The 25,198-nt window shown below is 37.9% G+C and overlaps 1 protein-coding gene across 3 annotated transcripts in view; it reads left to right on the plus strand.

Annotated features, from left to right (window-relative positions):
• Positions 1-24,348, plus strand: part of EPS15 (epidermal growth factor receptor pathway substrate 15) — a 155,813-nt gene extending 131,465 nt beyond the window's left edge. For 2 of the 3 annotated variants that reach the window (XM_060625110.3, XM_060625111.3), the window contains exons 22-25: positions 13,402-13,478; positions 15,949-16,111; positions 20,186-20,379; positions 22,727-24,348. In XM_060625110.3, the coding sequence (XP_060481093.2) occupies positions 13,402-13,478; positions 15,949-16,111; positions 20,186-20,379; positions 22,727-22,873 (581 nt within the window). In that variant the 3' untranslated portion in view covers positions 22,874-24,348. The remainder of the gene's footprint in view (positions 1-13,401; positions 13,479-15,948; positions 16,112-20,185; positions 20,380-22,726) is intronic. The other variant, XM_078451914.2, reaches the window with a different exon arrangement.
• The last annotated feature ends 850 nt before the right edge of the window (positions 24,349-25,198 follow it).

The following is a 25,198-nucleotide window of genomic DNA, read 5'->3' on the forward strand; positions in this document are numbered from 1 at the left end:
CATCCTCTCCAGCATCTATAGTCTCCTGATTTGTTCATTTTGGCCACTCTGACTGGCGTGAGGTGATATCTGAGTGTGGTTTTGATTTGTATTTCCCTGATAAGGAGCGACGTTGAACATCTTTTCATGTGCCTGTTGGCCATCCGGATGTCTTCTTTAGAGAAGTGTCTATTCATGTTTTCTGCCCATTTCTTCACTGGGTTATTTGTTTTTTGGGTATGGAGTTTGGTGAGCTCTTTATAGATTTTCGATACTAGCCCTTTGTCCGATATGTCATTTGCAAATATCTTTTCCCATTGCGTTGGTTGCCTTTTAGTTTTGTTGGTTGTTTCCTTTGCTGTGCAGAAGCTTTTTATCTTCATAAGGTCCCAGTAATTCACTTTTGCTTTTAATTCCCTTGCCTTTGGGGATGTGTCGAGTAAGAGATTGCTGCGGCTGAGGTCAGAGAGGTCTTTTCCTGCTTTCTCCTCTAAGGTTTTGATGGTTTCCTGTCTCACATTCAGGTCCTTTATCCATTTTGAGTTTGTTTTTGTGAATGGTGTGAGAAAGTGGTCTAGTTTCAACCTTCTGCATGTTGCTGTCCAGTTCTCCCAGCACCATTTGTTAAAGAGACTGTCTTTTTTCCATTGGATGTTCTTTCCTGCTTTGTCAAAGATGAGTTGGCCATACGTTTGTGGGTCTATTTCTGGGGTTTCTATTCTATTCCATTGGTCTATGTGTCTGTTTTTGTGCCAATACCATGCTGTCTTGATGATTACAGCTTTGTAGTAGAGGCTAAAGTCTGGGATTGTGATGCCTCCTGCTTTGGTCTTCTTCTTGAAAATTACTTTCGCTATTCGGGGCCTTTTGTGGTTCCATATGAATTTTAGGATTGCTTGTTCTAGTTTCGAGAAGAATGCTGGTGCAGTTTTGATTGGGATTGCATTGAATGTGTGGATAGCTTTGGGTAGTATTGACATTTTGACAATATTTATTCTTCCAATCCGTGAGCAGGGAATGTCTTTCCATTTCTTTATATCTTCTTCAATTACCTTCATAAGCTTTCTATAGTTTTCAGCATACAGATCTTTTACATCTTTGGTTAGATTTATTCCTAGGTATTTTATGCTTCTTGGTGCAATTGTGAATGGGATCAGTTTCTTTATTTGTCTTTCTGTTGCTTCATTGTTAGTGTATAAGAATGCAACTGATTTCTGTACATTGATTTTGTATCCTGCAACTTTGCTGAATTCATGTATCAGTTCTAGCAGACTTTTGGTGGAGTCTATCGGATTTTCCATGTATAATATCATGTCATCTGCAAAAAGCGAAAGCTTGACTTCATCTTTGCCAATTTTGATGCCTTTGATTTCCTTTTGTTGTCTGATTGCTGATGCTAGAACTTCCAGCACTATGTTAAACAACAGCGGTGAGAGTGGGCATCCCTGTCGTGTTCCTGATCTCAGGGAAAAAGCTCTCAGTTTTTCCCCGTTGAGGATGATGTTAGCTGTGGGCTTTTCACAAATGGCTTTTATGATCTTTAAGTATGTTCCTTCTATCCCGACTTTCTCAAGGGTTTTTATTAAGAAAGGGTGCTGGATTTTGTCAAAGGCCTTTTCTGCATCGATTGACAGGATCATATGGTTCTTACCTTTTTTTTGTTAATGTGATGTATCATGTTGATTGATTTGCGAATGTTGGACCAGCCCTGCATCCCAGGAATGAATCCCACTTGATCATGGTGAATAATTCTTTTTATATGCCGTTGAATTCGATTTGCTAGTATCTTGTTGAGAATTTTTGCATCCATATTCATCAGGGATATTGGCCTGTAGTTCTCTTTTTTTACTGGGTCTCTGTCTGGTTTAGGAATCAAAGTAATACTGGCTTCATAGAATGAGTCTGGAAGTTTTCCTTCCCTTTCTATTTCTTGGAATAGCTTGAGAAGGATAGGTATTACCTCTGCTTTAAACGTCTGGTAGAACTCCCCTGGGAAGCCATCTGGTCCTGGACTCTTATTTGTTGGGAGATTTTTGATGACTGATTCAATTTCTTCCGGGGTTATGGGTCTGTTCAAGCTTTCTATTTCCTCCTGATTGAGTTTTGGAAGAGTGTGGGTGTTTAGGAATTTGTCCATTTCTTCCAGGTTGTCCAATTTGTTGGCATATAATTTTTCATAGTATTCCCTGATAATTGTTTGTATCTCTGAGGGATTGGTTGTAATAATTCCATTTTCATTCATGATTTTATCTATTTGGGTCATCTCTCTTTTCTTTTTGAGAAGCCTGGCTAGAGGTTTGTCAATTTTGTTTGTTTTTTCAAAAAACCAACTCTTGGTTTCGTTGATCTGCTCTACAGTTTTTTTAGATTCTATATTGTTTATTTCTGCTCTGATCTTTATTATTTCTCTTCTTCTGCTGGGTTTAGGCTGCCTTTGCTGTTCTGCTTCTATTTCCTTTAGGTGTGCTGTTAGATTTTGTATTTGGGATTTTTCTTGTTTCTTGAGATAGGCCTGGATTGCAATGTATTTTCCTCTCAGGACTGCCTTCGCTGCGTCCCAAAGCGTTTGGATTGTTGTATTTTCATTTTCGTTTGTTTCCATATATTTTTTAATTTCTTCTCTAATTGCCTGGTTGACCCACTCATTCGTTAGTAGGGTGTTCTTTAACCTCCATGCTTTTGGAGGTTTTCCAGACTTTTTCCTGTGGTTGATTTCAAGCTTCATAGCATTGTGGTCTGAAAGTATGCATGGTATAATTTCAATTCTTGTAAACTTATGAAGGGCTGTTTTGTGACCCAGTATATGATCTATCTTGGAGAATGTTCCATGTGCACTCGAGAAGAAAGTATATTCTGTTGCTTTGGGATGCAGAGTTCTAAATATATCTGTCAAGTCCATCTGATCCAATGTATCATTCAGGGCCCTTGTTTCTTTATTGACCGTGTGTCTAGATGATCTATCCATTTCTGTAAGTGGGGTGTTAAAGTCCCCTGCAATTACCACATTCTTATCAATAAGGTTGCTTATGTTTATGAGTAATTGTTTTATATATTTGGGGGCTCCGGTATTCGGCGCATAGACATTTATGATTGTTAGCTCTTCCTGATGGATAGACCCTGTAATCATTATATAATGCCCTTCTTCATCTCTTGTTACAGCCTTTAATTTAAAGTCTAGTTTGTCTGATATAAGTATGGCTACTCCAGCTTTCTTTTGGCTTCCAGGAGCATGATAAATAGTTCTCCATCCCCTCACTCTCAATCTAAAGGTGTCCTCAGATCTAAAATGAGTCTCTTGTAGACAGCAAATAGATGGGTCTTGTTTTTTTATCCCCTCTGATACCCTGTGTCTTTTGGTTGGCGCATTTAATCCATTTACATTCAGTGTCATTATAGAAAGATACGGGTTTAGAGTCATTGTGATGTCTGTATGTTTTATGCTTGCAGTGATGTCTCTGGTACTTTGTCTCACAGGATCCCCCTTAGGATCTCTTGTAGGGCTGGTTTAGTGGTGACAAATACCTTCAGTTTTTGTTTGTTTGGGAAGACCTTTATCTCTCCTTCTATTCTAAATGACAGACTTGCTGGATAAAGGATTCTCGCCTGCATATTTTTTCTGTTTAGCACACTGAAGATATCGTGCCAAGCCTTTCTGGCCTGCCAAGTTTCAAAAGAGAGATCAGTCACGAGTCTTATAGGTCTCCCTTTATATGTGAGGGCACATTTATCCCTTGCTGCTTTCAGAATTTTCTCTTTATCCTTGTATTTTGCCAGTTTCACTATGATATGTCGTGCAGAAGATCGATTCAAGTTACGTCTGAAGGGAGTTCTCTGTGCCTCTTGGATTTCAATGCCTTTTTCCTTCCCCAGTTCAGGGAAGTTCTCAGCTATAATTTCTTCAAGTACCCCTTCAGCACCTTTCCCTCTCTCTTCCTCCTCTGGGATACCAATTATGCGTATATTATTTCTTTTTAGTGTATCACTTAGTTCTCTAATTTTCCCCTCATACTCCTGGATTTTTTTATCTCTCTTTCTCTCAGCTTCCTCTTTTTCCATAACTTTATCTTCTAGTTCACCTATTCTCTCCTCTGCCTCTTCAATCCGAGCTGTCGTCGTTTCCGTTTTGTTTTGCATTTCGTTTAAAGCGCTTTTCAGCTCCTCGTGACTGTTCCTTAGTCCCTTGATCTCTGTAGCAAGAGATTCTCTGCTGTCCTCTATACTGTTTTCAAGCCCAGCGATTAATTTTATGACTATTATTCTAAATTCACTTTCTGTTATATTATTTAAATCCTTTTTGATCAGTTCATTAGCTGTTGTTATTTCCTGGAGATTCTTCTGAGGGGAATTCTTCCGTTTGGTCATTTTGGATAGTCCCTGGCGTGGTGAGGACCTGCAGGGCACTTCCCCTGTGCTGTGGTGTATAACTGGAGTTGGTGGGCGGGGCCGCAGTCCAACCTGATGTCTGCCCCCAGCCTACCACTGGAGCCACAGTCAGACTTGGTGTGTGCCTTCTCTTCCCCTCCCCTAGGGGCGGGATTCACTCTGGGGTGGCGTGGCTATCTGGGCTACTTGGACACTGCCAGGCTTGTGGTTCTGGGGATCTGGCGTATTAGCTGGGGTGGGTAGGCAAGGTGCACGGGGGCAGGAGGGGCAGGCTTAGCTCGCTTCCTCTTAGGTGATCCACTTCAGGAGGGGCCTTGTGGCAGCGGGAGGGAGTCAGATCCGCTGCCAGAGGTTTGGCTCCGCAGAAGCACAGAGTTGGGTGTTTTCGTGGAGCGAGCATGTTCCCTGGCAGGAACTGGTTCCCTTTGGGATTTTGGCTGGGGGATGGGTGAGGGAGATGGCGCTGGCGAGCGCCTTTGTTCCCCGCCAAGCTGAGCTCTGTCGTCCGGGGGGCTCAGCAACTCTCCCTCCCTTTGTCCTCCAGCCTTCCCGCTTTCCGAGTGGAGCTGTTAACTTATGACCTCCCAGACGCGCTAAGTCGCGCTTGCTGTCAGGACACACTCCGTCCAGCCCCTCCGCTTTTGCCTGCCAGACTCGGGGGCTCTGCTTGGCCGGCGAGCTGCCCCTCCGCCCCGGCTCCTTCCCGCCAGTCCATGGAGCGCGCACCACCTCGCCGCTCTTCCTACCCTCTTCCGTGGGCCTCTCGTCTGCACTTGGCTCCGGAGACTCCGTTCTGCTAATCCTCTGGCGGTTTTCTGGGTTATTTAGGCAGATGTAGGTGGGATCTAAGTGATCAGCAGGACGCGCGGTGAGCCCAGCGTCCTCCTATGCCGCCATCTTCCAACCTCCCCAAGCAGCTTTTTAAAAAATAAATGAAGGCCCTTAAAGAGCTTTTGTTTATATTGGTTATATCTATCAGTACTAACCATATTAGAGACTAAAGTACTAACCATATTAGAAATTAAAACTGAGAATTTAAAAAGTTTTTAATTTCTTTTAAAAACATGATAATAAACCCATTACATATTAACATAAATAACATATTTAAGAAAAATAACTTCAGGGGCGCCAAGGTGGCTCAGATCATGATCTCACAGTTTGTGCGTTCGAGCCCCATATCAGGCTCTGTGCTAACAGCTCAGTTTGGAGCCTGCTTCAGATTCTGTGTCTCCTGCTCTTTCTGCCTCTCCCCCACTCCCATTCTCTCTCTGTATGTGTCTCTCAAAAATAAATAAAATGTTAAAAAATTTTTTAAAAATGAAAAATAACTTCAAACCAAAAAAAAATTATAAGAGTAGCATTGTTCATACATTTTTGTGAAACTCTTTAAATGTCTGCCTTAACAGAAGACAGCTGGATTCTCATATCTACTTCTGCATTCAGTCTGCTGCACTGTATTGTTTTGCTTCAAGTATGTGAAATGAAAAAGATCCGGCCTCACACAGATACGTAGTTGGAAAAAGGAGGAATATTTCAACAACCTTTTTAAAGATAATTGTGGATATTCTTTTTTGTTATTATACTACATTTCAACATATTTTAGTTTCTTCAAAGTTAGTTGTAGTATTGTACATGAAACTGTATTGAGGACCTTTCTTTTTTTTTTTCTTTTCTTTTTTTTTTTTTCCTTTTTTTACAAACCCTTGTGTCGAGGATTGACGTTCAGTAGATTGCAGCGAGGGAGCTGCTCCGCTACGTATGAAACCCCGACCCAGAAGCAAGCAGGTCATCTAGGAATGGTTTAGCACCAGGTTCCCCACGAATGTGCCTTGTGTGATGGGTGACGGGGTGGCCCCCTTTCCGGCCGAGCCCTGGGAAGAGGGTTGTATTGAGTACCTTTTATACTCTGTTACATTAAAATCCATTGGTCTGTCTTGTACTTTGAATGAATCTTTTACCTATATATGATTTTGTAACTTGCATTGATCATTTGGGAAATCTTGGTTCACTGAGTTATGCATATCTTACAAATGCTGACACATTTCAGTATAAATATTTTTAAATTACATTTATTGGGGCACCTAGATGGTTTAGTCAGTTAAGTGTCTGACTCTGGACTTCAGCTCATGTCATGATCTCACGGTTCATGGGATCAAGCCCATGTTGGGCTCCGCACTGGCGACGTGAAGCCTACTTGGGATTCTCTCTCTCTGTCTCTCTCTCTCTCTCTCTCTGTCTCTCTCTGCCTCTCCCTTGCTCACACTCTCTTTCTCTCTCTCTCTTAAAATAAATAAACTTAAAATTTTTTTTAATTAAAGTTAAATTTATTAGTATCACCATCCATCTTATCAGAGTCTTTAAGTATTGGTATAATATTAAGATTTGGGGCAAATACAACTTTCCAAGATACTGATTTTTACTTGAATTTTTATCATCTGCAACAAATACTATCAGTTGCTTTCCTTAAAGTGACAGATTCACTGTTTATTTTGGAAGAAATGTTGCCAAATACCCAAATCTGAATAATCATTGTTTATCTGTTATTTCTTTCAAGTAAAAAGGACATTTCATGAAAAAAGCAGCTAGTTCAACCTGTTTCTCACACCATCATGCAAGTGCTTTTCCTCCAGATAGCCATCATACTTGCTACTCAGCAGAGGTGCTTTGTGTGTATTTCCCATTTTGTTACTCAGAATTACAAGAAGATGTGTGCCTTGGGGTCACAATTTATTAAAACTAATAATTTGTATTGGTTATCCAGGACAGTAAGTGCAACTGCCCTTTATTTTTCTCCTCCCTGCAAGTTTGTGATGGAGAAAAATACAATGGTTATCAAATAGTACAGTTTGGTGCTGCTGCCTTGATTCCCAGTAAGGCATCAGCAGTTCTATCTACCATTGGTTTTGCAACATTGTTGTAAATATCAGCACATTAAGAAATATAAATAACATCTTAATATTCTGAAAATAGTTTTCACTTTATAGATCTTCCTAAACAGGTCTTAGGGACCTCTGGGGTCCACACTTTGAGAACTTCTGATCTAATATGAACTGAGAGATTTCCTGTTGCTCTGGTCTCTGTTCCCTCAAGACAACTTGTTCCCAGGAGGTATCTGGGACAGATGTCTCCTTTTGTTCAAAACAGGAGCAAGAGAATAATCTCAGTGTTCTGGAGAAAAAGCTTAAGAGTAGAGGTTATCTTTTTAGTTCTGTATTAGCCTGGTGCTTTTGTTCTTCTCAAAATACACACTTCTTGTGGTGGGGATGTCCAATTCTGTGCCTTCAGCTACAGCCTGTTTCCTGATGACTCCTATTTAGCCTTCTAGTGTTGAACCCTCTCCTGAGCCTTCAGTGCCTTCAAGTTACCTGCTGGATATTTCCCCTTAGGTGTCAAGCTTAAAAGTTGAAATGATCATCTTTTCTAAATACTCTCTCCTTCAAAGTATTAGCATTTTTACTTTCTGTGCTAATGATACAGTTAGCCAATCATCTTAGACTTCTCTGTCATTCCTCACCTTCAATAAATTGCCAAATCCTGTTGTTTTACCCCCAAATGGACCCTGATTGTTCCTCTTATGCTCAGCTTTGCTTGATATTCTTACTTTGTTTCAGTTGGAGTGTGATCTTAAATTGCTTCCGTTCTTTTTTTACTTGATAATCTGTCATCTATGTCACTGCTAGTATAGTCTTTAACCTGTTTTTGTTTGCTTGTTTGTTTTTAAGAGAGAGTATGAGTGGGGGAGAGGGGCAGGCGGGGAGAGAGAATCTTTTTTTTTTTTTTTTAATTTACAGCCAAGTTAGTTAGCATATAGTGCAATGATGATTTCAGGAGTAGACTCAGTGATTCATCCCCTACATATAACACCCAGTGCTCATCCCAACAAGTATCCTCTTAAGTGTCCCTTGCCCATTTAGCCCATCCCCCCACCCACAACCCCTCCGGCAACCCTCAGTTTGTTCTCTGTATTTAAGAGTCTCTTATGTTTTGTCCCCCTCCCTGTTTTTCTATTCTTTTTGCTTCCATTCCCTTATGTTCACCTGTTTTGTATCTTAAATTCCACATATGAGTGAAGTCATCTGATATTTGTCTTTCTCTGACTGATTTTGCTTAGCACAATACACTCTAGTTCCATTCAGTGTTACAAATGGCAAGATTTCATTCTTTGTGATTACCAAGTAGTACTCTATTGTTTGTGTGTGTGTGTGTATGTGTGTGTGTGTGTGTGTGTGTGTGTGTGTGTGTGTTTGCGTGTGTGTGTGTATACACATACGTACCGCATCTTCTTTATCCATTCATCAATTGATGGACATTTGGGCTCCTTCCATACGTTGGCTATGGTCAATAGCACTGCTATAAACATTGAGGTGCATGTGCCCCTTCAAAACAGTACTGCTGTATCCTTTGGATAAATACCTAGTAGTCCAATTGCTGTAGTTCTATTTTTAATTTTTTGAGGAACCTCCATACCGTTTTCCAGAGTGGTCGCACCAGTTTGCATTTCCACTAGCAGTGCAAAAGGGTTCCTCTTTCTCTGCATCCTCGCCAACATCTGTTGTTGCCTGAGTTGTTAATTTTAGCCATTTTGACAGGTGTGAGGTAGTATCTCATTATGGTTTTTATTTGTATTGGGGAGAGAGAGAATTTTAAGCAGGCTGCATGCTCAGTGGGGAGCCTGACACAGGCTCAATCCCATGACTCTGGGATCATGACCTGAGCCAAAACCAAGAGTCAGATGCTCAACTAACTGAGCCACCCAGGCACTTGTATGTTTTTAACTTGAGAGAGAGATCTTTCTTAACATTTGATCATGTTACTAACCACAAACCTAAGTTGCTAGCCCTGTTCTCCACACATACATGTGTATGTAATTTTTTAAAATTTATTTATTACTTATATTCTTTAAAATGATGTTTACTATATTACCTATATTATATTTTTATTATATGTATATATATTTAATGGTCTTTTACTTAATGTGTCACAGGTGTATGTCAGAAAGTAAAGTTGTTCACCCTATGAAATATAAAACAGTACTAAACATCTTCTGGATATCACATCTCTGTTAATAGCATTACCATCTACTCAGTTGCCCAAGCAGAGACCTGGGAGTCATCCTATGTTGTATCCCTACACTCCCATCCCAGGGCTTCTGGGACATAGCAGAGTCTTATCAATTGACTGCAGAAGCAATAAATAAATGATTTGTCTCAAATCTGCTACACTGGCATAAGATTTTGAATTGAATGGAAGTGTAAACAGTTTAGAGAGGGGTTGTCATGATTAGGACATGAGTGCCTGAGTCCAACTGCCTGGACTTATTCAGATAAAATTGCTGGGGCGCCTGGGTGGCTCAGTTGGTTAAGTGTCCAGCTGTTGGTTTCGGCTCAGGTCATGATCTCCCAGTTCATGGGTTTGAGCCCCGCATCGGGCTCTGTGCTGATAGTGCAGAGCCTGCTTGGGATTCTCTCTCTCATTCTCTCTCTCTGCCCCTCCCATGTGCTCTCTCTCACTCGTTCTCTCTCTCTCTCTCTCTCTCAGAATAAATAAATAAAATTTTAAAAAGTTGCTAATTCTTTAGGTTTTCTTAGTCTCCATTTCCTAAACAATAAAATGAGGTTAATAGTTCTACTTAATGGGTTTGTTGGGTAGATTAAATGAGATGATGTATGTTAAGTTATTTTATTGTGGTACCTATCACAGTAAATGGTAGCTACCGTTACTACTACTACTGCTGCTACTGCTACTGCTATTGCTACTACTACTTTTTCATTTAATGATTTCCAAATCCTGGCTAATGTTACTGATTAATGTTACTTGTAATATACTCTTTGATAGTTCCAAGTGAAATAGGGACGAGAGAGAGAGAGAGAGAGAGAGAGAGAGAGAGAATAAGAATTGTTGCCAGCTGTCTTTTCCTGGAAAGGAATCTTTTAGTCCAAGATTGTTTTCTCTTCTTTTTGGTTTTTAAAACCCTTTTGTTTGTGAAATGAAAAATGTACTCTTTTAGTTATTTTTGTTGAGCAGATATCTGTCCCCTCCCCCGACTTTATGTATGTATGTTTGTTTTTAATGTATTTACTTAGTTTACTTATTCACAAAATCCTAACATCTGGAAACCACTGAGACTCTTAGAGGTGGCATTATACACCCAAGGTCACAATGTTTGCCTTCTTTATTCTCACCCCTATATCCCTGCTATTTTTCACCAAGAAGTTTAGAGGTTAGCCAGGAAAAAAAGATTAATCCCATAGAACAGGAAAAATGTAAGCTTTCCAAATAATTATAAACCTAAAGATAAACTTTTGTTCTTAAAAATTAAATGATAAATTACTCCTACTTCTAAAATTTGGTGATTGCAGGGGCACCTGGGTGGCTCAGTAGCTTGAGCGTCTGAGTTCAGCTCACATCATGATCTTGTGTTCATGGGTTCAAGCCCCACCTTGGGCTCTGTGCTGACATCTCAGAACCTGGAGTCTGCTTTGGAGTCTGTGTCTCCCTCTCTCTCTGCCCCTTGCCAGCTCACGCTCTGTCTCTCTCTGTCTCTCAAAAGAAAACATTAAAAATATTTTTTTAAATTGAGTGATTACAATAGAGACAGAAGGACATCAGATATTTTGAATATTTTGCCTCACACTGGGGTCTTTTTATCATTTATCCTTGTGAATAGACACATTGCAGACTGAAAGAATACTAAAGCAAATGCAGGTTACTCAGTTTCTACATATACTTTATTTTGGCTTGCAAAAGTTCTTTTACAAGTTTTTTACAAGTTCTTTTACTCTCTCACTGCCCTTCCCCCACACGTGTGCTCCTTCTTTGTTTATTATTTATTAATAAATAATTTATTATTTAATAAATAAATAAACATTTTTTAAAAACCTAGTTTCCCTTAGGGCACCTGGGTGGCTCAGTTGTTTAAGCATCTGACTCTTGATTTCAGCTCAGGTCATGATTTCAGTTTGTGGGACTGTGTCTTGTTACATGGTCTGGATAAGTTCATACTCAGTGAGTCCTTCCAGTTTCTAGACAGGCCTCTACTTCACATCAGCCATGATCAGTATCTTAGAAAATTCTTGCCAAAGTCTTAATCCCCCACTTTGGGCAAAAGTGCTTTGTCATTCATCCAGGATACATTCCCCAGTGTTTGGACCAATGCTGAATAGGTCGTTTATTCTGATGAAGAAAGTGTAGAAAAACTCCAGTAAACTATATTTAGCATATTCTTTATACACAAATGTCATGTGTTTTATTAATGTCTTTCACAATGTGCACTTCACAGTATTTCAGTCAAACTTGACCTAACTCAACACTGTTGCCATGTGTGTCATGACTTCTTGTAAGAGCTGTGGCAGAAAACAAGCATGAAGCAGGTTTTCTAGTCCCTCCAAGGAAATGAGCCAACTCCTTCTCCCTCATTACCATTCTACCAGTCAGGAGAACATCTGTACCCTGGTTGTGCCTCAGTTGCTGTGGTATCAGCAATAACAGGCGGAGAAGGAAAAAGAAGGGAAAGCCTAAAACAACAGCCATGACTAGGCTGGTCCCCAGGCTGTGTAGTTATAAAAAAATGTCTTTTATGGCTAACGTGTAGAATTTCCTGTAACTCTGGATTTTTTTCTTCTTTAAGATCAGAGTTGTTGTTATATTTCTAAAGGACTGATTTTATTTATGCTTCTTCCCACCCCCTTTACCTGCTTCCTCCACCTCATGACTGTCTTGGTAACACAGCAACCAAAAGTAATATATGCCTTTCTGCCCCTCTTCAGTTTATGTCCATGGTATACTGATTTTTAGAGGTAAAGGCACACTTTACACATTTAAATGGCTATGTGGGCATACTTTTATTTTTTTTTTCTTTTCAATTTTATATTTAAATTATAGTTAACATACAGTGCAATAGTGGTTTCAGGTGTAGAATCCAGTGATTCATCACACACTTTTGTTTTAAAACCAATTTGATGTAAAGATGAAGATTTAAGGAAGAATAAGGGAAGTTTTTCAGTGCCTGTTTGCTCTGTCTTACCCTGTCTCTTGTACTTCTCTTTGCCTTCCTTTGTTTCTGTTTTCCTATATCAAGTAACAATTCTTATAAACATTCTTTGACTTTATTGGTAGTCATTATGCCTGAATAGATGAAACATAGTTCAGAGTACATCAGTTTATTCCTGCTGAAATGTTAATCCATTTAGCAGTGCACTGTGATCGAACAGAAAACTTCTCATGCCTGGGAGCAGGTTAAATAATTATGTTTGCAATTCATGTTCCTTCTGCCTGGAGTGTCTTTCTCTTTCCCACCTCCATATATTCCTTGTTTAAAAGACCTATCTCAAATGTAATGGCTTCTTCTCCTAGAAGAAGCCTACAACATGTTCTTGTTAGACTCCTTGTTAGACTGCAAGATTTTGGGGGGTAAGAACTGTATTTTCTTGGACATTTCTCAAAAAATGTTTTTGACCATTCATTTTTCATTGGATAAGCCGTATTCACTTTTTTAAAAGACTTTACAATCTAATAATGGTGACATATCAATCACAGATAACCATAATACAAACTAGAATGCAGTCACTGCCACAAAGAAGGAAGAAATCACTTCTTGCTGTGGGAATTAGAGACACCTAGGTTATCCCAGGCTTTGTGGATGAGGCAACATTTAAAATGTGCCATGAAGGATGAGTGTGAAATGTGAAATTAATGGGACCTGGCTTTTTTTAATTTCTTGATGGCTTTATTAGAAATAGTTTAAGTGCATGGGAACTATATGATTTGACATATTCCAAAGCCTTAAACCTAGAATTAGTTTTCTTGCTTTTGATCTGAAATCATTCATGGCTTGATTTATACAAAAGAATGTAATGTATGTGTGTCAGGGGTGAGGTATCAATTTGTTCACTATCTTTGTGAACTTAAGTCACAAATTCAGGAACTGATATTTAGGATTAGGTATTTTTCATCTGTCTGAATGTTTGTACCAACCAAAAGAGGTCATGAAATTCTGATGTATTTCTGTCCTATTGGATTGATTTTCTTTATTCATTTTAGCCACAGATCCCTTTGCTTCTGTTTTTGGAAATGAATCATTTGAAGATGGATTTGCTGACTTTAGCACATTATCAAAGGTAATCTGCAATGATTAAGTGGGAAAGTAAAATATACTGTGTTTCTACCAGTGGAACAATCCTTCCTTTCAGTTATGTAGCCCTCACAGACATTGCAGCAAGTTACTGTAAATGTTGTTTTCAGATAGAAATGATAGATAAGATGGGGCGCCTGGGTGGCTCAGTTGGTTGAGCATCTGACTTTGGCTCAGGTCATGATGTCATGATTCATGGGTTCGAGCCCTGCATCAGGCTCTGTGCTGACAGCTCAGATCCTGAAGCCTGCTTCAGATTCTGTATCTCTGTCTCTCTCTGCCCCTGCCCCACTCATGCTCTGTCTCTCTGACTGTTAAAAATAAACATGAAAAATTTTTTGAAAAAAAAAAAAAAGAAATGATAAGATATAATTAAAGTAGACATATTTCAATACATAAAGATGGTGGTGATGGTACAGGTAATTATAATTTTCTACTGACAGTTTAGCTCAACAGCTTCATTTTAAGAGTTTTCTTTTTTTAAAAAGTATTTATTTTTGAGAGAGAGTGAGGCTGGTGGGGCAGAGAGAGAGAGAGAGAGAGAGAGAGAGGATCCCAAGCAGGCTCCACATTGCCAATGCAGAGCCCAAATTAGGGCTGTTTAACCTACTGAGCCACCCAGGCACCCCAAGTCTTCTGCCTTTTTAAACATATTTCTTCCAGTTGAAGAGGCACCTGGGTGGCTCAGTCAGTTAAGCGTCCGACTTCGGTTCAGGTCATGATATCACAGTTCATGAGTTCAAGCCCCGTGTTGGGCTCTGTGCTGACAGCTCAGAGCCTGGAGGCTGCTTTGGATTCTGTGTCTCCCTCTCTGTTTCTGACCCTCCCCTGCTCACGCTCTCTCTCTCTCTCTCTGTCTCTCTCAAAAATAAATAAGCATTAAAGAAAATTAAACATGTTTCTTCCAGTTGAACTACATTTCCCCCCTGTTGACTATCTGGGTCAATAGCTGTAAAATCTGGGCATCATTCTATCTTCTCTGCATTGGTTACTTCATTTTATGTTCTGAGGCTGTTAGGGTTAGTATTAAGACATTTAATACACATAGTCCAGCTCTGTATGTCCACTATCTATTTTCCAGTGTAGCTCTAGGATTGATTCAGACCAAAAGAGTAAAATTAGAGTATATGTAAAATTGTCTAGATCATCGGTTCTCAGCTGGATGTTATTCCCCCACCCCCAACCCTCAGTTATTTGGCATTGTCTAGAGACATTACTGGTTGTCACAACTGGGGAGGGGGACTACTCATATCTAGTGGATAGAGACTAGGGGTGCTGTTAAACATTCTACAGCACAGTGTCTGTCTCCCCACAACACAGAATTATGTACAGCCCACATTTTAAGTAGTACTGTAGAAAAATACTGGCCTAAATATGATCTAAACCCATCATGTTTGATTCATTATAGAAAAGTGAATCTTTCATTACTCCCGGTATTAGAAAGGCACGTTAAGACTTGTCATTCCAGGCGCCTGGGTGGCTTGGTCGGTTAAGCGTCCGACTTCAGCTCAGGTCATGATCTCACGGTCCGTGAGTTCGAGCCCCGCATCGGGCTCTGTGCTGACAGCTCAGAGCCTGGAGCCTGCTTCCGATTCTGTGTCTCCCTCTCTCTCTGACCCTCCCCCGCTCATGCTCTGTCTCTCTCTGTCTCAAAAATAAATAAACGTTAAAAAAAAAAAATTTAAAAAAAAAAAAAAAAAAAAAGACTTGTCATTCCATGGGATCAGTTTGCTTTTAAAAATTAACTTTCAAGTTGTTTTTAATGTTTTTCAAGATGCTATTTTCTTTGGCATTAGTATTAAATCTTTCCTATATTTAATTACATTGGGAAGTGTGGAATCAGTATTTTTTTTCTTTATCATTTGGATCAAATATTCACTTGAGGAAAAACATATAGTCCCTTTAAAATGGACCTCAGGTGGTATTGTATTTCCTGAAGCTTGAAAAACTTAAAAAAATTCTTTTAATATTTATTTATTTTTAAGAGAGAGAGAGAGAGAGAGAGACAGAGTGTGAGCAGGGGAGGGGCAGAGAGAGAGGGAGACACAGGATCCGAAGCAGGCTCCAGGCTCCAAGCCATCAGCACAGAGCCTAATGTGGGGTCTTGAACTCATGAGCCAAGAGATCATGACCTGAGCTGAAGTCCAACGCTTAACCGACTGAGCTACCCAGGTTCCCCAAGCTTGAAAGACTTTTAATCCAGAGTTGGTTTGTTTTGGTATGATATGTTGCTTTTAATAAGTAGTGATGTTATAATCACTACTCATATAAAACAGTTTTTTAAAAGTTTTTCCCTTTTGGCCCTGAATGCAAAGGTTAACATGTCAGTGCTCTCCGAATTGAAATAAATAAAGCTGCATAATAATGAAGATCATTCTTCTAAATGTTACATGACCGTATATAATTTGGTTGGTATAATTTATATAACCACGTATAACATTTCTTTTCAAACAAAGGTCAACAATGAAGATCCTTTTGGTTCAGCCACATCAAGCTCTGTCAATAATGTGGTCATTAAAAAAAATGTGCTTGAGGAAACATCAGTCAAAAGTGAAGATGTACCCCCAGCACTGCCACCAAAGACTGGAACTCCAACAAGACCCTGCCCACCACCACCTGGTATGAGAGTTGGTATCTTTCTTAAGTCAACTGAGATGCTTTTTCTCCTTCTGAAAAATATTGGTGTGGGCCTCATAGACTTAGATAAAGGGCTTTAAACAAAACAAGTCAAAAAACATGACAGAAACTGTTCTGACCTCCGTACGGAATTACAGACATGTGCCTAAGAGGCTAGCATGGGTAACATGAACCACTTTTCTGGCAAGAGCTCATTTCTTTTTAAATCATTTTAGAGTGGCAGTAAATGGAAAGGACAGTTATCAGTGAAATGGCTTGCTTTTTGGAAACTCATTGATTACCATTTACCCAACAGTTTTTTCACTTTGGTGCTTTAATTAAATTAATTTCTGTAAGAGAAGATTAAGTTGAAGGCCCCTTCTTTTCCTGCCCAATGCAAAAGTTTCCATAAATCCTTTGATGTGACAATATATTGCCTTTTGGTATCCAGAATTCAGCAACATAGCAATTTAAAAGAATGTATTTTTCTTGAAGCAAAGTATTATCTTACCTCACTTAATAAGAGATTCCTTTATTTTCTGAAAGTAATTTTTTTGGTCCAGGAATAAATTCTTAATGTTTTTAGTTTTTAGTTTTGTTTTGTTTTTAACGAAGATAGTTCACAAGAAGTGGCTAAAAAGGCAATCCCTGAGTAGACATAGTGCTGCTAGGCTGTTATGTGAGAAGACCTATCTGGTACGTGGTTATTTTAATCACGTATCACTCCTTGGCAAATTTTTAGCCACAGTAGTTACAGATTTTTATGCTTGCCTTTCATAATAACCTCCCTGTGGTATTTCTTGGGCAGATTATTTTTTTCTTTTTTGACTTAAAAAATTGCATGTACAATTGTTAATACTCAATTATCTGTTGAAAAATCAGGTAAACAAATTAAATGATTTCTATCTTTTAAGGAAAAAGAGCCTATATTATATATTTCTAGAAGGTAAGATTGTCAAGAGTATATTAAAAAACAAATAAGTCAACAAATAATCCCATTGAAAAATGGGCAGAAGACATGGACAGACATTTCTCCAAAGAAGACATTCACATGGCCAACAGACATATGACAAGATGCTCAGCATCACTCTTTGTCAGGGAAGTGCAAGTTAAAACTACATGATGTCACCTCACACTTGTCAGAATTACTAAAATCAAAAACACTAGAAACAAGTGTTGATGAGGTTGTGGAGAAACAAGTCTTGATGAGGTTGTGGAGAAAAAGGAACCTTTGTGTACTGTTGGTGGGAATGCAAGCTGGTGTGGCCAGTGTCAAAAATAGCATGGACGTTACTCAAAAAATTAAATATAGAAATACCATGTGATCCAGTATTTCCACTACTGGGTATTTACCCAAAGAATATGAAAACACTAATTTGAAAAGATTTATCCATCCCTACTTTATAGCAGCATCATTTACAATAGCCAGGATATGGAAGAGCCCAGATGTCCATCAACTGATGATTGGATAAAGAAGATGCAGTATATATATATATAGTGGGATATTACTCAGCCATAAAAAAGAATGAAATCTTGCCATTTGCAACAACATGGATGGATCTAGAGAGTATAATGCTAAGTGAAATAAATCAGAGAAAGACAAATACCATATGATTTCACTCATATGTGGAATTTAAGAAACAAAACAGATGAATAAAGAAAAAAAAAGAGACAAACCAAGAAAGAGACTCTTAACTGTAGAGAATAAACAGATCATTACCAGAGGGCAGGTGGGTGGGGGATGTGTGAAATAGGTGCAGGAGATTAAGAGTTACAGTGATGAGCACTGAGTAATATATTAGAATTGTTGAATCACTACACTGTACACCTGAAACTAATATGATACTTTATGTTAACTATAATGGACTTAAAATTAAGAAAAAAAAAAACAAATGAGTCAATTAGCTTAAGTTTTTTTGTTTTTTGGGTTTTTTTAATTTTTAACGTTTATTTATTTTAGAGAGACAGAGTATGAGCAGGGGAGGAGCAGAGAGAGAGACACACAGAATTCGAAGCAGGCTCCAGGCTCTGAGCGGTCAGTGCAGAGCCTGACACGGGGCTGGAACTCACAAACTGTGAGATCATGACCTGAGCCAAAGTCGGATGCTCAACCAACTGAGCCACCCAGGCGCCCCTTATTTAAGTTTTATACCTGTATGATGCCAATAGAGAAGTTATTTTTTTAAATCCTAAGTAAAATAATATATAATCTAAGGATTTTCAGCAAAATGAGTATACATCACTATAGAAGTGTCAAGGAAAAAAGGATGGTTTGTTGGAGAGAGCTTAAAGAGACTGGGAGCTTAAAGATCTGGGTGCTAAATCTGAGTGTCCTCAGACTAGCTCTGTGATCTTGAGTGTGTAATTTCTTTTTAAAAATTTTTATTAAATGTTTATTTATTTTTGAAGGAGAGAGAGAGACAGAGTGTGAGTGGGGGAGGGGCAGAGAGAGGGAGACACAGAATCTGAAGCAGGTTCCAGGCTCTGAGCTGTCAGCACAGAGCCCAACGCGGGGCTGGAACTCACAAACCGCGAGATCATGACCTGAACCAAAGTTGGATGCTTAACCGACTGAGCCACCTAGGTGCCCCTTGAGTGTGTAATTTCATATGTCTGAGCCTCAGCTGTCTGAGCTGTTAGATGGTGGCAAAAACTCCCAATTTCGCCTACCTTCACAGGATTGTTAGAAGGATCGATATGAACATCTTTTGTAAGCTGCTACAGTGATGAAAAGACTCTGTTATGATTGCTATTAGCAGCTTAACAAATTTTAGGAAAAATACGTATTTGAAAATATTTAACACCTGTATGTGTCATTTTCCTTCAAGAAGTACTAAGTTAAGACTTTAAAATTAGAGAACTTGTTTGAAAATGGTGATGAGTTGAGCGACAGCAGAACACTGTGGTTTGATCAAAAATTAGTTTATCAGCAACCACAAAAGTTTAGGCCCTGGGCTTCAAAACATTCTCTTCATTCTTCAATTTGAAATATCGTAGGTGGCAAAAAGGAGGTAGGGTACTCCAAGGTAAGTTTTAATCATGTTTCCAGGTATTAGATAGATAGATTGATCCAGAGAAAAATCAGAAGAATATAGTCTTCTATTTTATTTTATTTCATTTTTACTTTTACTTTTATTTTTTTAATTTACATCCAAAATAGTGTATAGTGCAACAATGATTTCAGGAGTAGATTCCTTAATGCCCCTCATCCCCCCTCCCACACCTCCTCCAGTAACCCTCTGTTTGTTCTCCGTATTTATGAGTCTCTTATGCTTTGTCCCCCTCCCTGTTTTTATATTATTTTTGTTTCCCTTCCCTTATGATCACCTGTTTTGTCTCTTAAATTCCTCATATGAATGAAGTCATATGATATTTGTTTTCCTCTAATTTTGCTTAGCATAATACCCTCCAATTCCATCCACGTAGTTGCAAATGGCAAGATTTCATTCTTTTTGATTGCCAAGTAGTACTCCATTGTATATATACCGCATCTTTATCCATTCATCCATTGATGGACATTTGGGCTCTTTCCATAGTTTGGCTATTGTTGATAGTGCTGCTATAAACATTGGGGTCCATGAATCCCTTCAAAACAGCACACCTGTATCCTTTGGATAAATACCTAGTAGTGCAATTGCTGGGTTATAGTCATTTTTCAGAGGTCATTTGCCCTTACTCCTGCTCTATCAGGCTGAGGTTATAACAGCAAAGACCATTTCTGTCTTTATTTTTTGTCATCTCTTCCTGTTTCATCCTTTCCTCTCTCTTCTTGGGAACATGCTACTTTGGGGAAGACAGGGTTTACTCTCTGGGCAGAAATGATTCCTGGCCCATTCCTTTCCCCTTTGCTGTTTCTTCATTTAGCAACATAGAGCTGGAATATATTTGAGAGGTTGTGTGTTAAAGAGTTGAGGACTGACCTTTGGTGTGGTCATTAAAGACCATACTAAAAAATGTGCTTTAGGCACTCACCTCCCTTCCCCCACCCCCAGTTCTTTAATGCTCTCTGTGTTCATGTTCTTCTGTGTTTGTTTGCCATTTTTGCATGTTGAGTTAATTGTAATGATTTTGATCCAGGGAAAAGACCCATCAACAAATTGGATTCTTCTGATCCTTTTAAACTGAATGATCCATTTCAGCCTTTCCCAGACAATGATAGCCCTAAAGAAAAAGATCCTGATATGTTTTGTGATTCATTCACTTCTACTACTACCACTGCTACCACTACCAATAAAGAGGCTGACCCAAGCAATTTTGCTAACTTCAGTGCTGTAAGTACTGTGAATGGGCTGGTTGGGGGAAAATATTTCCATTTACAGTTTAAAAGGTTTTCAAAGATTACTTTGGAGTCTGCCAAATTTGCATCATTTCAACTAAATTTACCAACATACAAAAAATGATCTATATTCCTCTCCCAACCAAAATTTCTGTTTGATTCTGTTTTGATGGTTCTAACATTGTTCCATTGCACAAATGATTTTAGTAGTCTTAGTTCTTGTGATATATACCAGTTGTTTTGCAAACCCTTCTCTTAGTCTTAGTAAACATATAAATGAAATCTTGACAGTTATTATTTTGCAAATTGTAATGGATGATGGGCCATTAGAGAGTCATTTGCTGTCTGCCCGCTGGATGAATAATGGCAATAATGAGCTTATGTATTTGTAACTGTGTATGTGTGTTTGTGTATAAAGTTTTCATGATTTCTGGAGACCTGTCAGCAACTATTATATGAGAGGGTAAGGCCAAGGATTCTTTGAATAGAAGGCGAAACTCTGTTTTTTATAAGATAGTATTTTTAAAATGTACATGTTGGTTTTATGAAATAAATACAATTGTCAAGCTAAACAATCTTTAATTACTTGGAGGGCTCTAATTCACAATTAGAAATTCCATATATTCCATATTTACTCTGCATTCTCCCAGAGCTGACTGAAATAGGCAGACCATTAAAAACAATGGAAAGATGCTGTGATAACCCATAGATAAGGGCTATAAGATCACAGAAATGGAGTAACCAACTATGGAGGTGTCGCTCTGGAGGGACAAAGCAGTGATATATATTCCATCATTATTTACATAAAAACAAAGCTTTTTTTAAATAAGAATCTTCGAGTAGGTAACAGAAGCTTCATTTCCCTAGATTTTTTTTAGACAATGACTTTCATAGTGCCTCTTCTATAATAAAGGAATTTTCCTCTACTTACCACCTTAGCCCCTTGAGATGTATTTGGAAATAGAAGATCTGGGTAACCCTGGCCACAGTCTGTCTCATGTCTCCCTCAGTATAGCATTGGGTCATTCAACCAGGCAATGTATCCTTATAGCTCTTTCTAGTTGGAAAGGAGGTAGCCAGGAATCTGCATGCAGACAAAATTAGACTAAGCCACCTTTCATTCTTTCTTTCTTTTTTTTCCAGCTTTTGACTATGTACTCCATAGTCATAGAAGAAGTCCAGTGGCTTCTTCTGAATGTGAAGGAGCAGAATAAGAATCAATATTTTGAATACTAGAAAATGGAGTGTCAGAATTATACTGACTTAACTTTGTTACATAGAATTTGAGTTGTTTCAAGCAGAGAATCCAGAAATTGCTCTCTTTAGGAAATTATAATCTGCTTATTATAAAATACCTTCTGGCTGTGGTATTTAATATCTTAAATATGATTTCAGCAAGTCAGAATCTTATTGGAATAAGTCTTGAACAATAGTAGAGGCATTATGCTTATTTTATACTTCAGAATTTCAATATAGTATAATATAACGCAACTCATAATAAAAATGCCTGCCTTTTTTCATTATGAAAGATTTGTTAAGTATTGTTAAGTTTCAAACTCCCTCTAACTCACTAGGGAAAAAGCTACCATCTTCAAAAAGCCTGACAATTTCTTTAATTTCATCATGTTATGGTATTCCTTTGTATGACAAGACTTCAAACCAAGGAAAACTTTTTTATTTTGTATCTGTCAGTGTTGCTGTTTTGGGTAGATAAAAATATTTCCCTGACTGATGTTAAGGTTTAAGGTTTATTAATTTTAAGTGTATAGTTTTATTTAGACTGAGTCAAAAAGTTCTCAGTGCCTGCAAAAATCTTTACAATGCATTAAAAAAATAATTTGGTCCACTTCTTGTTTAGTATACCCAGTATTCTTTTTTTATGTATAGCAAAATCAGCATATTCTTGCTACATAGTTTTTCTGTACATGAGAGCGAGCGTAAGGTAGGAAATCATCAGTGGGATTAAGTTGAAATGATTGATCATGTGAGGATGCTCCCTGAGGTTGAAGTAATTAGTGTTTTGCATTACATTAAAAGGCTAGCCTACCTGTTTGTAAATGTCCTAATTCACCTTAAGCATTTCTACTTTTTAAAAGTGTTTTAATATTTAGTTTTATAGACTTTCTATCAGTAGACTGTAATAATTTTTAAAATTAAACCACATTTAATAACTGGTAAAACTAAGTGTGTTTTCAGGGAAAAAAAAATTAACAGGTAGCAAATAAGACTATTCCCAGAGTCCTTGCAGGTGAAACAAGTATTTAATGTCCTTTGTAACAACTGTTTTCCTTCTTTTTGTTTGTTTTACTCATTAACTTGTTTATCCATCTTTTAAATGGCAGTATCCCTCTGAAGAAGATATGATCGAATGGGCCAAGAGGGAAAGTGAGAGAGAGGAAGAGCAGAGGCTTGCCCGATTGAATCAGCAAGAGCAGGAAGACTTAGAACTGGCTATTGCACTCAGCAAATCTGAGATATCAGAAGCATGAAGAATTCTCCTGTCCTTTGTCAACCATACAGTATTCTTCTTCCTGAATACTGAAGCTCTTTACAGTGTGTATGAAAACTACCTATGAGCATGGGAATACAAAAGGTTTGCGATTCCTGTAAATGTGACAAAAGTTTGTTTTGGTTTCTTGTTTTTGTTTCTTACTCCATTTCAGATTTGTCTTTTTTTTTTTTCTTTCCACCTATAAAAGCAGTAACCCAGTCAGAAAACTTCACCTACACCCCTATTCTGGTGTGCATTTACTGTGAGCTTTTGCCTGCCTGTGCTTTTACTTGTAAAGCTAGAGTACCCAAGCTTCTGCCTTCTGGAATATACAGAAATAGTTTCATCCCTGTGCTACCCTTGTTCTGTAGTTACTCTGATGATAGCCAGTGGGGTTCTTAAAGTTTGCAGTACTCTTCTCTGATTTGAATGGTTGAGGGAGGGGAAGGGAAAGAACATCCTATTTCTTTTATGATAGTGAAAATTGGCTAGTTTAAAGTATATGTTTGTATTTCCTTATAATTAATACCGTTCACTTTGTTTTTTATAGACAAGGAAAAATATTTTGCGTAAATTGACTCCATTATTGAAAAAGGAATGCTTTAGATTGAACCATTACAGCTTCAGATTCAATCTTGTCCTAAATAAAAATGTTAAAGCCTCATGTGTGAAATATACTTTTAAAAAATTTTCTCTGGACTTAAAGAATTTTAGATGAACAGATTACCTCTCCATAATTTTAAGTACTAGATAGTGGAGAAACCCTATCACTTAAAGTATCCTCATCAGTATAAGGTAAGCAAAAATCTTAACATGGCAGCCATTCTGCCATTGGTATGGCACTGTCCTCCTTAGTTCATGGTAGGTTTATTTTTGTACTTTGCAGAAGAAACTTTAGCAAGCTAGAACTGGAAGGTACTTTAAATTTTTGTATACATATATTTTTGTTTCCTTTAATGAAGGCTCACTTACTTGAACTGTAAAAACTTCCACTGAATACAAATGAGAAGTGACATGTATTAAATCATATTATTGTTTTTTGTCCATCTTTGTGGTTTAAAATAGTTAATTCTCTTCCTGGGTTTGTTTGTTTGTTTGTTTGTTTGTTTGTTTGTTTTTTAACCTATAAAGTTGGCAGGCTAGCAAAAAAAATCTTTTTTTTTTTAATTGGGAGAGAAGAGACCTACCAAATTGTCAAAGCTCTTCATGTGTTAAAAGCCTGTCTCCTGTAAAACTGAGCTAGCAGACAAGCTGAATTTGAAATAGACTGTGGTGTAGGCTGTAAATTGTAGAATAACCTTAGTTTTCTTTTAACATCAGTAATTGACTTAGATAATGTATTGAATACCAAGATGAAAAATGCACCTACAAACTAAAAATCTCTGTGGTCACCAAGTCAAGGTGGTATTGATCTGTGTTAATCAGAGTAACTTATTGCCTAGCCTATGAATAAATTCCAAAATATCCAATTCATTTTATCTTGAAATGGTGCTTTTTTTTCCTCTCCACACACAATTTAAAACAAACTTAAACCACATTCTTGCACTGCTTTTTTATACTTTTATAAATTGAAACATTTCAGCATAGAAGTTATACATATGAAGCAAGGGCTGACTCATAATCGTAAGTCTTTAATTTAGATAAACTAATCCAGTGACCTAAGGATATACTACAAAAGTTGATTGAAAGGGTAGTGTTGGGAGTTGTTAGGTAGTGGTTTTGGGGGGTTTTTTCCTTCCCCTTAAACTTCAGGAAAAAGGTAAGTTGACTTGAATAACCTTCTTTTGCACTGGGAAAATGAACAGATGTTTGAAATGCTTTTAAAATATTTTTTTTAATTAAAAAGCCACTCTGGAAAATATTAAATATCTGTAACTTATAAATACCAACTTTCGATGTAATAAATGTACCCTAACCTTATGTTTGTTTAACTGGATTACATAGATTCTTATCTTTTGTTAAAATATGTATACTCAGTGGGCCAATATAATATTAAAGTATGTATATATATTATATACATATGTATGTGTGTGTGTGTGTGTGTGTGTGTGTGTGTGTGTGTGTGTATATAATCTTGCTCCATGCTCACTCGTAGGAAATGAATGTCTTAGAGTCATTTGTGATTACATTTTATGTCGTTGACTCTGGCTGCAGAGCCTGTGCTTTAAAAGGACAGATAAGTATTCCTGAGAGCTAAGTGGCACTACTTACAAAGTTTTAACCATCTTCCACATACTTGTTCAAATTTATTTGGGCTCTCTATAGACTTTTCTCTTATGTTTCAAACTTCCAAACTGTAGCCTGTAATTATGAGAACAATAAA

This window comes from Panthera onca, chromosome C1 (genome assembly GCF_046562875.1).
Source record: "Panthera onca isolate mPanOnc1 chromosome C1, mPanOnc1 haplotype 2, whole genome shotgun sequence".
Classification (NCBI taxonomy): Eukaryota; Metazoa; Chordata; class Mammalia; order Carnivora; family Felidae; genus Panthera; species Panthera onca.